This window comes from Larus michahellis, chromosome 4 (assembly GCF_964199755.1).
Source record: "Larus michahellis chromosome 4, bLarMic1.1, whole genome shotgun sequence".
NCBI lineage: Eukaryota > Metazoa > Chordata > Aves > Charadriiformes > Laridae > Larus > Larus michahellis.
In genome coordinates this window covers 64913099-64927444 of record NC_133899.1, presented here as the reverse complement: position 1 = coordinate 64927444, position 14346 = coordinate 64913099, and the positions used below count along the sequence as shown (strand labels likewise).

At 39.6% G+C, this 14346-nt stretch overlaps 1 protein-coding gene across 7 annotated transcripts in view; it reads right to left on the bottom strand.

Moving 5' to 3' along the window:
• Positions 1-3288: 3288 nt before the first annotated feature.
• MIA2 (MIA SH3 domain ER export factor 2) overlaps positions 3289-14346 on the bottom strand; it is a 44312-nt gene continuing 33254 nt past the window's right edge. For 5 of the 7 annotated variants that reach the window (XM_074585203.1, XM_074585200.1, XM_074585201.1 and 2 more), the window contains 8 exons: positions 13905-13972; positions 13094-13176; positions 12602-12733; positions 10509-10661; positions 8979-9113; positions 6109-6185; positions 5486-5711; positions 3289-4547 (listed from right to left, as the gene is read on the bottom strand). In XM_074585203.1, coding sequence (XP_074441304.1) covers positions 4393-4547; positions 5486-5711; positions 6109-6185; positions 8979-9113; positions 10509-10661; positions 12602-12733; positions 13094-13176; positions 13905-13972 — 1029 coding nt within the window. In that variant the 3' untranslated portion in view covers positions 3289-4392. The remainder of the gene's footprint in view (positions 4548-5485; positions 5712-6108; positions 6186-8978; positions 9114-10508; positions 10662-12601; positions 12734-13093; positions 13177-13904; positions 13973-14346) is intronic. The other 2 variants (XM_074585207.1, XM_074585206.1) reach the window with 1 other exon arrangement.

Below are 14346 nucleotides of genomic sequence, written 5' to 3'. Positions count from 1 at the left end.
TTGATCGCTGTATAAAATACTTTATTGTATCAGCATGAAGATTTCTAGAATTAAAACGCAACATCGTTCATAAGCTGTGTATAACTGGTAGCTCCCATTGTGTTTAGGTCAACAAAAGAGTCTAAAGTCGTTCAGTAATTTTATTTTTTTTTAATTTGGCTGAATTTTGTCAACATTTTGGGGGGTGGTGGTGGTGGAGGACACGGAAGGATGCTTTGCTAAAGATCAGACTATCAGACCAGTTAGCACAAAGAGTATTATCATTGATATGACTTATTAGACTGATACAGTAAACTGTGGATTGTAGAACATAGAAAAGACTATTTTTGAGAAATTCCTGCATCCGTTGCAATTGCTTAAATCAAAATCTAATGTGCTCAAGAAAAAAAAAATGTGTAGTACTTCTTTGGTGTCCCACTATTAAATAGATTATGAATACCCGCAATGCTTCAGTTTGACCTTTTATCCGTACTCCAGGGTACGTAGCGATGCATTCGGAGTGAGAACTGCGAATGTCTGGCAAGCTGTGGAGGAGCTGCGGTGCCCCGTGGTGGCCGGGAATGCTGTGGGAATTGCCGGAGTGGCTGTGCTGCGTGCGCCTGCCAAGCATGGATTGAATTGCAGCTTCCAAAACTCATTTTGCCATCGTCCAAACCACTACCAAGTGTTGAGAATCGCCCCGCTTGTTGTTTAAGCAGTCTCCTAGGTCTTCTAGGTTTGGGAAGCAAGGTCATGGACCAACACACTGAAGAGATGCTGTGGGTAATAAGGTAAATACAGTTGCAGGTTTTCATACCCCAGTAAAGTGAAGTAGCGGGGCTTGGCGTCGGCGCTTTTCAGGGCTCAGCCTCAGGGGAGAGGTTTATGTAGCAGTTAAATCTGATGGGGGTTGGTCAGCATCATCTGGACCTTAAATTTGGTCATAAAGTGATCAAGATTTCTGGCTCTTCTGAAGCAAATACTGCGTCTAAACAGACATTAATTTTGTCTCTGTGGACTGCTGTGTTTCTATGGATAACTGCCTGACTTAACGCAGTTGGGAAGCAACTTGTTTACCTTTCTGTTACATAAACCTGTTTCTCACTTCTAGTCTAACCTATCCTCTGTTTTGTTTTTAATTAATTTAATCTTGTAAGATAAGGAGCAGGAAGAAGAGGCCACTTGACGACACACGCGCAGCCCTTTCACTTTGGGGTTACAGCCGCGGTGTTCAAAGGGGGCTGTACCAAGGGGTGTTTCTTGTGGGTGCTTTGACTTCCCACCCCGGCTGAAGTTAATCACTGGGTATGGCCAGGATTCCAGGTACCAAGTCAATGTATCTAAGAAAGATTATAGTAGTCTGTATTTATTTCAAGTAGAGGGAGTGCAGTAAGGCACCAGTGTGTGGTGAAACCCAAGCCCTGAGCAGCGCTGGGGCAATATGCCTCTGATTGATTGTTCTGTTCTCTTAGAAATAAATAAAAGTCAGGTTTGTTGTTTGTATTTTTAGCAGTAATCTGAATTAGTGATACCAGGGTGAAAGGATTTGGGCTGAAGCAATTTGAAATCAAATGTAAGGAAATAAAGATGGGTCCTAACAGGGAAAGGGCATGTGTGTCTGGAGCGGGGCCCTACAGACTCTGTGAAATTACTTTGAGCTTGTATAATCCCAAAGGGGATTTTTAAGGGTTTTTTTTTGTGTTTTTCTTTGTGTTTTTTTTTTTCTTTTCCATAAAGAGTCAGCAATGTCAAGTTAGTCTTGCTGCATTCTAGATTTAGGAGCAGGGACTTGGAACACAAGCCTTCAGTTGTTCAAACTGTATGGCTTTTTCTTCTGAGGGGGAGGACACACGGACGCAGGACAGGGACTTCACCCCATAAGCACTTGTGTGACCCTTCTCTGTTAAAACATATCTAAATACATCTGTTGGGTTACTACACCCTGCTTCCTACTGCATAAATCTGAGCTTGTTTTTAAATTGCTTGTCTGCAAATAAAATTTTGGGCTATTACTGGGAGGAGGGGGAGTCTGAAATGATTCCATTTTCTCTGTGGGATGATCTAATCCACACTTGTCCTGCATTAGCCTTAGTCTGGCTAATTTTTGTTTTGCCTGCAGCGTCCAACATCATTGTAGGCATAGAGCAGACTGGAGGAAGAATTGTTTTTTTGTAGACGGTTATCTTAGTTACAAGCTAGAACAAATATTTAACCCACACAGAGACATACTGTATTTGTTCATAAACTATAGTTACCTTCCTAAGTAGTTTGCAACCCTTAGTGTGAGCTGGAAAAAAAGGAATGGGTTCTCCTGGTGGCAGGATTGTTCCAGTGAGGAGCTGGGTGGTATCCACTGGTTCTACCTGTGGGGGCAAGGGGACAGTTGGCAGTTCTGGTTGTTCCTGGGACTGGTTTGAAGGGTGAGGGGAAAACCACATTGTTCATTTTGGAATCCTGGTGAAGTCTTCTGGGCAAATTTAGAGCCTTTAGAAGGTAACTAATTGGCTAAAAAATCATGCCACAGCCAAATGGAATTGTTCTAACTGCTACTTAGCATAATGTAGATAATGCTTTAAAAAGTCTGTTGTCCAAGTTGTTGCAGGATAGCTCAAGGACAAAGGGCTACTGAAATGCCTTTGAGGACTAACCTAGGAGTAGAAGGGAGACTAAAGAAATCACAGGAATGAGCCACAGAGGATTTCTGCAGCTGGAAGAAGCAGCTGTGGAAATAACAGGAGGAGCAGGAGCACTGAGCTGCAGAAAGAAAAAGCTCCTTTCCCTCAGCAGACCTGACCTAAACAATTACCAAAAAAAAGTGGGCTGGTGATTTTTTATTTTTTGTAACTTCTAATTATGGGGTGTGGTGGCTGCATTTCTATTAAAGGCTGAAACTGTGTGGGGTGTGTGTGTGTGCAGAGAACGGGGGAGCTGCCCACAGCTGTGGTGGCAAGCAGGGGCTTGCTAAAAACGGTTTCCTTCTTTATTTATCTTAGAGTCCCCTACCGACTGACTGCATGGTGAGGAATTACATGGTTTTCAATCTGAAGCTAAACTGGCAGAAGAGCCCATGGCTTCTGGCAGAAATCTCTAGATTGTACAATAGTCAGTAAAAATGGAGGTAGGCTCGGTCCAGATCTGGCATCGTGGCTGCAGGTATGCGGAGGGTGCCTCTCCTGGTGGCTGTGACCACAGGGAAGAAGTGGATGAGATAACACACCAAATGCTTTTATAGCCATTCAAAATTATTAATGCTGTAGTTTGCTGCCTCTTCCTCATATTTTTTTATTCTCCCTTTTTTTTTTTTTTTTTGTGAAGCCCAGTGCATTATTATACATTTGTTTGGGTTTTTTTAGCGTTTGCCACAGCAGCATAATCTTGACCCCTTTTGTTGCTTTTTTTTGCTATGCGTATTGGGTATACTTGCTTCTCTGCTTGTTCTAGACAAGAAAGAAATTCTACCCCTTGCCTTGCAGTTTTAATTGCCTGGACTCTGTGTTAGGCTGAACACGCTCACAGAAAGCTCCTGCCTTATCCTATGTGGCCATTTTGTTGCTAAATCCTGACTGCTCCCCAAATTTGAGCTGAAGGAAGTGGGGTTGTTTTTGTCCCACCCAGCTTCCCAAATGCCCATGTTAAAATCTGAAAGACTAATAAACTGAATTCATTTTGAAACAGTAGAAAAAAAAACTCCTAATATTAGTTCAGTGCAGGCCTGCATCTTCAAAGGCAAGGGCCTGGTGGTGCTGAAGCGTGACACAGCTCTGCCTCCTTCCCCCTCATCTCATAAAAAACCCATCTACACATTTTTAATAAAACACCTACCCTACAGCATAAGTTTTGAACAGTGATGTGAGAGTTGCGCTACGCTTCCTCTTCCCCTTCCCTCCCACTGTAGCAGCAGGACAACTGCCACTTCGTAAAGCTCTGACAGCTGAAAGATTACCTGTGAGGTCATTACCAGAGTACGGGTGTAGTGGCAAATGATATTAATTCCTCTTCAACTACTTCCATAGTACCACGTTAACAGTGACATTTCCTTCATTTTCAGCAGACTTTTATTAACTGTTTTCACATTCTAGTCATAAAGCAGCAGGCAGCGCTTTTGGCATGCAGAGAGATCCCCTGTACAACTAAACAAGGACAAAGCAGATGGACTTTTATACACCTCTGAAGAGATTACTCAAGTTAGAAATACTTAATTTAAAATGGCTATTGTACAATGGAAATCACTTATTCACAATATTCATAGTTATTTCATTCTTTATTTACAAAATACTATCCTGAGAATTCTCTATTAAGCTTCAATTTGAGCAAAGTAGTTTATATATACCTAAGTAACAACGGTTACTTAACGTAAGGAAAAATGCCGTTAGGAGAGCACAGAAACGGTTCAGCACGTTGCTCAAATGACCATCAAGTCTCCTGCTGGGGTTCAGTTTGTTCTGCAGCTGATGGATTTGACTGAGGTGGCTCAACTCTGTTTTCAGGAGGTGTCGGCAGCGGCGGCAAAAATCCAGGTCGTTGAGGCGGATAGTGAGGATAAGATCTCATTGGAAATGGATTTCTTACTGTGAGAGAACGTGAGTAGTCCACTTAATATCAATCCCAGCAGCAAACACACACCTGCTCCTCCCACCCCACACAGCCCATTGCTCAGCAATGGCCCTACCCAAATAAAAATCACAAAGCAGACCTAAGTTCGGTCTTTTGCTCCAAAGAGAGAAAGAGGCTCTTTGTCTTTGGAAGGGGGAGGAAAAACGATAACTTTACTAGTCACCTGCGAGAGGCTGAGGGCAGCAGCCACTCAGTGCCTGTTAATGGGCTGCTGCTGCCACCATCACCTCTGGTCTGCTGGAGCAGCCCCGGGCTGTCAGCCCTTACAGATACTTTGGAAGATAAACTAAACAGGTTCTTCACAGCTTAACCAGAGAAAAAGCAAGAGACAGAAACAGCCCTTCAGTCTGAAACATCTTGCTGCACTAATGCAAATTTCAAAGAAAATCAATTAACAAATAATTATGGCCTTAGCATACCTCAAAGCTAACGGATGAAACGTTAAGATTTATGTATGATGCGACCTCCTAGGAGGAAAAGGATTATGGTAAGCATCTACTTGCTTTTCCTACCCCAAAAAAGGACCCTTTAAACGCTGGACAGTGTGCATATGCGTATTTTCCAGCCAAAGCTAGCATTTATAAAAATATTATCAATATTATAGAATCATAGAATGGTTTGGGCTCGAAGGGACCTTAGAGATCACCTAGTTCCAACCCCCCTGCTCTGGGCAGGGACACCTCACAGTGCACCAGGTTGCTCAAAATAAGAGCAACCGTGAAGAAGAAAGTATGCAATTAACCTTCATCAAAAAAGATGCTCCCAGTTAGTTGAATTGAGTAGTAGCACGTGCAAATGAAGATTTAAGCGTCCACCCAGTGTGATACCTCACTACCTGCACAAAGCACTCATGTTCATCAACTTCATGTAAATGCTGGCAAAAGCTACGTACTTGGCAGCGGAGGGCGCGGAAGCCCAAAGTCTCGTACTGGAAAACATTCCCGTGGTCCATACATGCCAGCAGGAGGCGGGGGAGGAAAAGGAGGTCCTCGTCTCATGAAAGGTGCTCTAGGATCCACAGGCATCATCGGAGGTCTGACTGGAGGGAAAGGTGGAGGAGCAAACCCTGAACTGATGGCTTCACTTTCAGATGCCAGTGACTGATCAGGTAGCGAGTTCTGCAACACAATGAAAACAGGGAACTGAGCTTATGGAAAGGGATAAGAAGAGGGAACACCTCCAGTCCCATCAGGCCAACTTTGATATAGACTGTCACGCTCACTAACAGCTAGTTCCAACTCTGCCTGAGCAACAGCATAATCCTGAGCAAGGCTATCTATGTGCGCTGACCATCAGCTTGACCACAGTTTCATCTTTTGGGTTATAATTTATTTTCAGCAGGGATTGTATTAGTCATACCTCAAAATTAATTCACAAGACAGTAAGTGCTGTGATAAAAGCATAAATAGAATTTTATAATTTGGACTGCACAGTGCAATATAACATGACCAACATACTAGAGAATTTTTAAAAAATTAAAGCTTCTTTAAATCAAGTTTCTTTTTTGCTACTTACGCTAAGGTTAGAATGATCTTTCATCTCATTTCCACTTGGTTCTGTGCGTGGGCTATTTTCTGAAGATGTTTGTCCATCTGTAGGCAAAAGTTAAACAAGTTATTCAGTGCTGAACTTCTCCTCTCCACCACTGATTCCAGTATTTTCTCCTGAAGTCAGGATATACAGGCAAGAAAGAAAAAAAAAAAAAAAAGTATTGCCGCATCAAGCAACTGTTCTGCAGGCTGACTGAAAGACAACTGAAGAACACAAAGCTACGCCTGAGTATTTTCTCCAACTTCTGTACAGGTTGCACATGAATTGCAAGGTTCCAGCTTTTACCAAAGTTTCTTGTATCCAAATAAGGCTTTTTCTGCCATTTTAGTATTATTATTTTTATTTTTTTTTAGAAGTTACAAGTGCATTTTCCTAGTGATGTATCTTAACATCACAGTTGCAGTTCCATTCTTCTGCTCCCTCCTGCTAATACTTTATTTCTGTGGTAAGTCCTGCTCTGGGAATGACTGCACTACGATACGCTCTGGGCATAAAGACCAACAGCAATCCTATTCAAGTCTGACAAAAACAGATTCCTTCCTTAGTTGCTCATCACCAAGGAGACTTTCAGAACTACCTCAGTTCTGATCCTGGACAAGCATTCAGAAATAAGAATAATCATCCTCATATTCACTGTACTCACTCTATAAGTTAAGAGATAAATAGAGACAACAGTGTTTTTACCTTTATACTTCTGGGTAATTTTCAGTAACAACTGGAGAAAATTATTAAAGGGAATTGTCAGAAGAGAATCTGACTGGATATAAATGTACAAAATATATACACTAAATGTATTCCTTCAAAGAAAAAAAAAAAACCCTAACGAAAAAAACAATGAAAAACCCCACAAAAAAAAACAACTGAGATTTGAAAAATACTGCTTTCTTGCACTTTGGCCTGAATAAAGACAATAACACTAAAAAGCACAGGACCCAAACGACACTTGTAACAAGTGAGATTTTTCATCTACGTGTTGTATCTCTTCTCCTTTGAGGCAAACAAAGCGCTTTTCTCAATGAACAGACTGATCTTCTCCAAAAATCTAAATTACTCGCCATTTCAAGCAGGCCCTGCCTTTGTTGAAGATATTGTTACTTAACAATCTGAAGCATTTCAACTGCTTACATCATAGAGAGAATATTCATGCCTCAATACTTATGTTGCACAACACTTTCCATCTGAAATCCTTGTAAAGTTTCTCACAAACTCTGTCAAGCTTTAACTCCTCTTTCTGACAAGAAGCTTCCTGCTCCAGATACCTGCCTCAAGTTGAAAGTTTTAAGAGGGTTAGCCACCTCAGCTTAGGAAAATGCAAACCGTTTCATTCACTTTAAATAACATTTTGATCATCTTGCTGAGAAAGCGTAGTTCATTTGCTCTTCAGAGTTGGAGCCTGGATTTCAGTACCGAGAGACATGTTGCTCTTCTGAAGTCAGATGGTGTGTGTTGGGTGGTTTATGATTTTTTTAATTTTTTTTCCTATTGTTACAAATACTCACCCAAGTCTAGTAAAATTATGTGCTTCTAAAAAGCAACATTCGCATATGCTTAATGACCTGCTAAATGCTGGCAGCAAGATTATCCAAAACCCTGTAGGGTAAGTAGGTTTTGAACTGCCCAAGAACTGAATACAGCTTTTCAAAATTTTTTTAACGGCTGCTTGCGAGCAGCTGAAGAAATTACCCTTTTCCATTAAATGGATGCAACAAGCGAGTGCAGAGAGTGCACCTCTCCTGTCCTTCAGTCAGCATCCAGCCGCCAGAAGAAAGACCTCAACGGAATACAAAATATTAGAAAGCAGAAGTGAAACACAGAAGAGTCTTGGGAAAGGTGGTAGGACGGTGAGTGGCTGTACAGGAACAGAGTTGCCCCCCAGTAGAGAACAGTTCCTTGTAAAGCCTGAACCTTCAACCTGAAACACAATTCAGTGTTCCCAGTTATGACACCAAGTATCAAAGGTTCTCTCTCCCATTGCCCAGAAACCAGGCAACAAAGATGGTAACTCACTACTAATCATATGAGTACCTGGATATTGGGTGGCAAAGTTGCTGTCGTGAGTCTAATGGCTTCAGCCTAGCCCATGACTCAGACACATGTGACTTACCAGGCATTAAGTACGGATGAAAACTGTTTAATAAGTATTAAGGCTCTAAGCCCTTAAACTGTTTCAGTGATAAGGTTTAAACTCACCAAAACTTTGCCTCTGAGCTTTTGGCTGTTGCTAAGTATCACAAACTAGAATTTACGTAATTAGCCAATTTAAAACAAATGGTACTTGCGTCAGTGAAATGTGTGATTAAGCTGGGGGTAACTGCACTGCGAACTACAACAAGCTGCCAGTATGGTAAACAGTTTGGAGGAGGCGGCCTCAGGACCTTCTAGCTCAATATGCAAAGCCAGTGGATATTTGAAAAATTCGCTGTTATTCTTCTGGTCTTACTGGCTTTAACTCTTTCTGACTTTACCAAAAGTGGATGGAAATGCAAGTAGGGGTTTGTGATATTTTAATGCTGTGGTGAACCTCCTGCGAGGGGCCAAAACAGACTCAAGGCCAAACCTGAATGGTTAACATACAGAACAGTGATGGTGGACAAAAAAAAAAAAAAAAAAAAAAATACAATTCAGTAAATCCCATCCACCTGGCAAGAGACGGCTATTGCTGATAACAGGGAAAGACTGCATCAAGGCTAGCAAGTGCTAAAAAATGTTTTTATATAGTGGCACATCATCAGGTCTGTGGTAGCTGTAAAGTTGTCCTCTTAACATGTCTCACTACACATGGTTAACCCATACTGAGATTGTCCATTTGATAATATCATGGAAGCAATTCCCACCTGTTTTATCAAAAGACTGCACATTGTAAGTTCGTAGTTCCGCTGGTCCAGAAAGTCTTCCAGTATTTGGAGGATTAGGGAAAAATCTTTCTTGTCTTCGAGCAGGAGGAGGAACTGGATCACCGTAAGGCTCAACTAACATGGAAGAAATCACAAAACAGGTCAGTGAAGATTTATTCCTCCCATTCCATACAATTTTAGAACAGCAAAATTCTCTGGATATCGCATGCTCTTGTAAATATCCAAAGTGACTATTAATCAGGGTAAGCAAACAAATATTACCACCCCCCCCCCCCAAACACAGGAATCCTGCCAAGTACGTACTATAGCTTATGTTTCTAAGGAACTGCAAAAGAGAAAGTCCATTGATTTTTGGTTTAACATACAGTAGAATTTTGAATGTTATGATTGCCTGAGTTCTAAACAGTGGGGCCTTGAAACAAAGGTTCAGCATAGCAATGAAGGTCAAAGGCAAAATAAGTTACTATACGTTTTAAGCCACTCTTAGATAAAAATGCTGTTTTGTTACATTTCATAGTGCTATAATGTGTCTCCATCAACTTCCTTGTGTCAAATCTAGCAATCAATTGTGCAGCTACAAGACAAACTGAATCAGTGAGATCTAAGTGCAAAGATGGGTAAGAACTCGGGTCAAGGAAACAAGACTACCTCTCTGCAGGATCCTGTCAATAGATTAGATCTGGCAAATGAGAAACCGTATCTGTGGACTCTGAGTTTTATAATCAGGCTTTCAGCACAGATGTGTAGCAACTACAATATTGCAACTACAATCTAATGATTGAGGTGCTTTAATCTGTGTATTTTACCTATTTTTTTAAACTTTTTTTTTTTTAATTTGTAGCATTTTTGCTTCTTTATTACAGGTATACAGGAAGGTTGTCCTTCCCCTGCATTGTTTACTTGAGAAATATCAGCAGTATGGTCTTTGATTCACCTCTCTCTTCCTTGAGCGATAATGTGCAACACAGATGTTTAGCTGAAGAAGTGAGAGCGAAGACTGATTTTGTTGTTAATTATCAGAGGCGGTATCAACATAGAAAGTATGTACCAAACAGGATGACTGTACCGTGGTACTCCTGTGCTATTAATATAAATGTTTTTTTGAAAAACACAGTATTTTTCAACATTAGATAGTTTGTTTTTATTTATTTATTTAAGGCTAATGTACCACTAAACCATTTTACTTTCTCAGATCTCTTATTAATTATCCAGCCCAGGCAGGTCTTTTGGTGCACTAAACAAACCCCCAGTAAAATGATGAAGCCGAACAGTTGATTGTACACTGCTAGTACCAATACATATTTAAAAGAGAGCATAGAAGTTCAAGTGAACTGCAAAATTTAAGAAGGGGGGAAAAAAATTACTATTATAAAAACCTTTTCAGTGCAGTTGCACATCCAGTTCCAAGAAAACACTTCATATTTTTAAGCATAAAATACTTAAATATATACCCTGCAAGTCAGTAGCTCCATCTTTCCATAGATAGGGTAGGTAAGTAGATTTTTATACCTGGTGGAGGCAGAATTATCCTGCGTTCTCTGTCCCAAGGAGGAGACAGGGATCCAGTATCTGATGGTGGTCTGTGGGGATCAGTTAATCTATCAGAACCCAGCTCTCCTCTTTCATTACCAGCCTCATACATTGCAGGCGGTCCTCTGGATCCTAACAAAAGAAATTAGATAGCTATTTACCCAGGTATTTTTAATCCTCTATTATAGCTTTCTTCATTAAGTCTGAAAATAGTAAAATAAATCACGGAATGCCAACACTGACAAGATATGAGAGGTGCATGGCTCCACAGGACTCTCCAGCTGTTTGCTGATGACCAGTTATGTTTACCAGAAGTGTTTAAAAGGTTTGATTGGAATAAAAAAGTCTTAGTTCAACGAGAGTGCAATCTAGATCACTTGCATTTATTTTTTTTTTTAAAAATAATTTTAAGAGTGTCGGTTCACTCGAATCAGAGAAACTACTGCCCTCAAGACAAATCTTTCTTCTCAGTGCTAAAAGAACCTGCTGCTAATCAAGCTAAAAAACTAGCACACTGAAAGTTACTCTAATCTTTATAAAAGATCCACATTACATTCAACACTCTTCTGGTTCTTTCTAATTCTTTATTCAAGAAAAAAAAATATTAGAGAAGGACAGGTCAACAAATAACCAAGTGCAAGAGAAACTGTAACGGTGAATGATTTTAGGTTGCAAACTTCCTTTAAAATAGATTTGGTCTGAAAAAGTATAGAAATACTGAATTCTGGTATCATTTTCTAATTCTCTATCCTAAAATTCAACCTAGAATTTGAAGCCATTTCTCTTCTTGTGCAAAGTGAGATGAGCACTATAATTGCTCTGTAGCTGGCATTCTTTAATCCCATCATTTGTTTAATTTGCCCAAATTACGTTAGTGCTCCATTATGAAATGGACTGTAGTTATGCCTTTCATAGTCCCTTTCCTTGCTAAAACCACATCTTGCAATTCAGTTTTTACTCTTCCTCACCAGCAAGAGCTGAGCTACAATTTAAAGATACATTGGACAACTCAGTTTCATTACTTACTCTCTCTATACAAGTAAGTTATGAAGTAGGCTTTTGCTTGGGTGTGGTACAGCTACAATTCAACAATCAATCTCAAGCTTTTCTGATTTAGAAAATGAATCAACTTTCACATGCACCTGAATATGCTTTTTACAATGAATTAAAGTAAATAAATAGTCCCTGTCGGTCTTTAAAAAAAAATAAATAAAAATCAGTGTTGATTAGTGAAATCCTTATAGAAGACATATTTAGACATGTTTCCCCATAAAATAAGCACAGGTTTCAACGGGTGTAACAGTAGTAGTAAATTAAATAGTAGCTTCTTTATTACCCGTAACAGATACTGAACTCCACTCTAACATTTACCTACACTATTTCAATCAATATCAAAAATATGAAGCAACAGTGGTTTTCTTCCCTTACAACCCATGACACCACAGCTTGCTTTCACCTACTCCTTAATCTCTAAATTTTACTCCTTACATGCAACCTGCCTGTCCCTTTTACCACTAGGGAAGAAACTGTCTCCATGCATAATTACCGCCTCAAATTTAGAACAAAAGGGAGGAAACCAATTTACTGAATCACTAACTTTCTACAATCACAACCCCCAGTAAAACTGTCTCATCTTTTTGGCAACAGGCCAAAAGAGAAATACCCTCTCCTTCTCTCACTGACTGTAGATCAATGAAGTGGCAGTATTCTTTCTTCGGAAAACTAATCGACTCTTGTTTACTTTAAAATCGTAAGTTCATTTCAGCAGAACCTCATTTGTCCAAGAAATAAAGACTCATTAAGTTTGGCTTTTCACTTTTCTCAATCTATGCTTCTGAAGTGAATCCACTGACCAACCTACTAGTAACAACTAAATTTTCCATTTTACTGTTACACATTAGACAGCTTTAGAAGCAAGCTGAAAAACAGGAAGAGTTTGTCCAATTCACTAGCTATGTTGAACTGGTTGTTTTAATAGTTTTTGTCACCAGCAAGAGGAAAAGGTGTGACAGGTTTATAGTTGAGGAGAGAGAAATCCAGAATAGATACATTTTCAAGTTTAAGAATTGTACCTCTTCCTCCTCCTCCACCTGGAAGCATAGGTGAAAGCCTTAAAGGGCCCTCCAATAAAGTTGGAGGGGAAAGAAAAGCTCTTGTTTCAGATGAAGGCCGGCCCATTGGTGAGGGTCCATATGGGGAATGCTCTGGAACAGTTAAAACAAAATGCTCAAGTTCACAATATTTAGTTTAGCAAACCGTATAAAGTAATTGACTTCTCAGGTGAAGTTTGAAACTAAATTGTCTAAGTGAAATGAAAACTGTGCTCTAATTACCATGTGTATCATATTCCTAGTCTACTCTCATCAATACTACAAACGCTCTTAGTTTCAACAAAATACTCGACATGACCTAGAGTCACTTATGACCCAATTTTTTTTTTAAATGACTGCTATTTGTACATACGCATGCCAAGATAGTTTTCAAACAATTACATATGTGTGGTCTTGGGAAACAAAACCATAAACCAAAACAATTAGGCTCCATTTTACAATTCAATACTGTACCTCTGCCAAATGGTCTAACTGGAACATCAAGAGCATAAGGATCTTTTTCTAAAAGGTCAAGTTTAAATTCTGCTTCAGTTAATCTGCAAATAAGCAACAAAAAAGTAATAAATAACCAAGAAGTGCAAAAATTTTACTACAGTGCACTGTTTACTGCTAGGCTTTCTACTTAAAGGGTTACCAAAGCAAGACATTTTATTCCCTAAATAGAAAGAAGAAACAAAGGATGTCTCGGGAGTTCTGAAGTTCAGAGTTCTGTAAGTATTTCTCCATGCTGCTGTATTTAAATTGTAATTCAAAAGCTGAAGTGGCATGTTAGATGTCACAATTCCTAGCATGACATTACTCTCATGAGCACCCTAAATTGCATTCCAAGTACTAGTTAACTTCACATGTAACAGCTCCTCTCAACCACCATCACCTGATCTCTTAGCTCAGTATTAACTTCTGAGATAAGCTGTAAAATCATTAGGTAACCATGACACCTGGTTGATACATACTTATTTAAAAGAAACAAACAACCAACAAACCCCCAAAACCTCCGAGTTCTAATATTACATTCTGTTTCTTTCCTGAAATAAGAACCATGTGAAGTATTGAAATAAGTTCTTACTTTCTTGCATGTTATCATTAGAGGAATGCTCAAATTACTCCCTTTCTTTCAGAACTCCAATGGAACACTGCATTCTCTCTGCCCTGTTTGGGCCACAACTGATTAACACAGGTCTAGGAAACACCAAATTGCATAAATCCAAAACATACTCACATGCCCAATTGCGTTTGTTTAGAATTAGATGAGGACTGCACTTACTTTTGTCTGTTATGTGCATTTTCTTTTTTTATATCATTGAGGTGTCTTTCAGCTGCTCGGGCTGTTAGCTTTGTGGAGGGACAAAAATCAGATGCTTAGATACTGCTATTTATTAAACACTTCATAAATGTGACAGGTGCTAGATCCAAGACATTTTCCACCCCCCCTTCTGAAGCATGTGAACCGTATTTTCACAAGATATGACTCGTATATAAAGCATATGAGACGGAGCCTCACAACTCACCAAATGACATTAGCAGCTCTACTACCCAAACTTTTGAGGAATGATATGGCTTTCCTGCAGGTTCTTAAAACTGCAGAAATGAAATTCTTTGGCTATAGCTGCTTTGAAACATCTACAGAATATTTACAAGATTTAAAGTCTCAAATTTTATAGAAGAAAGTTTCATTTTATAAAAATGTATTTAAAAAACTGTAAACT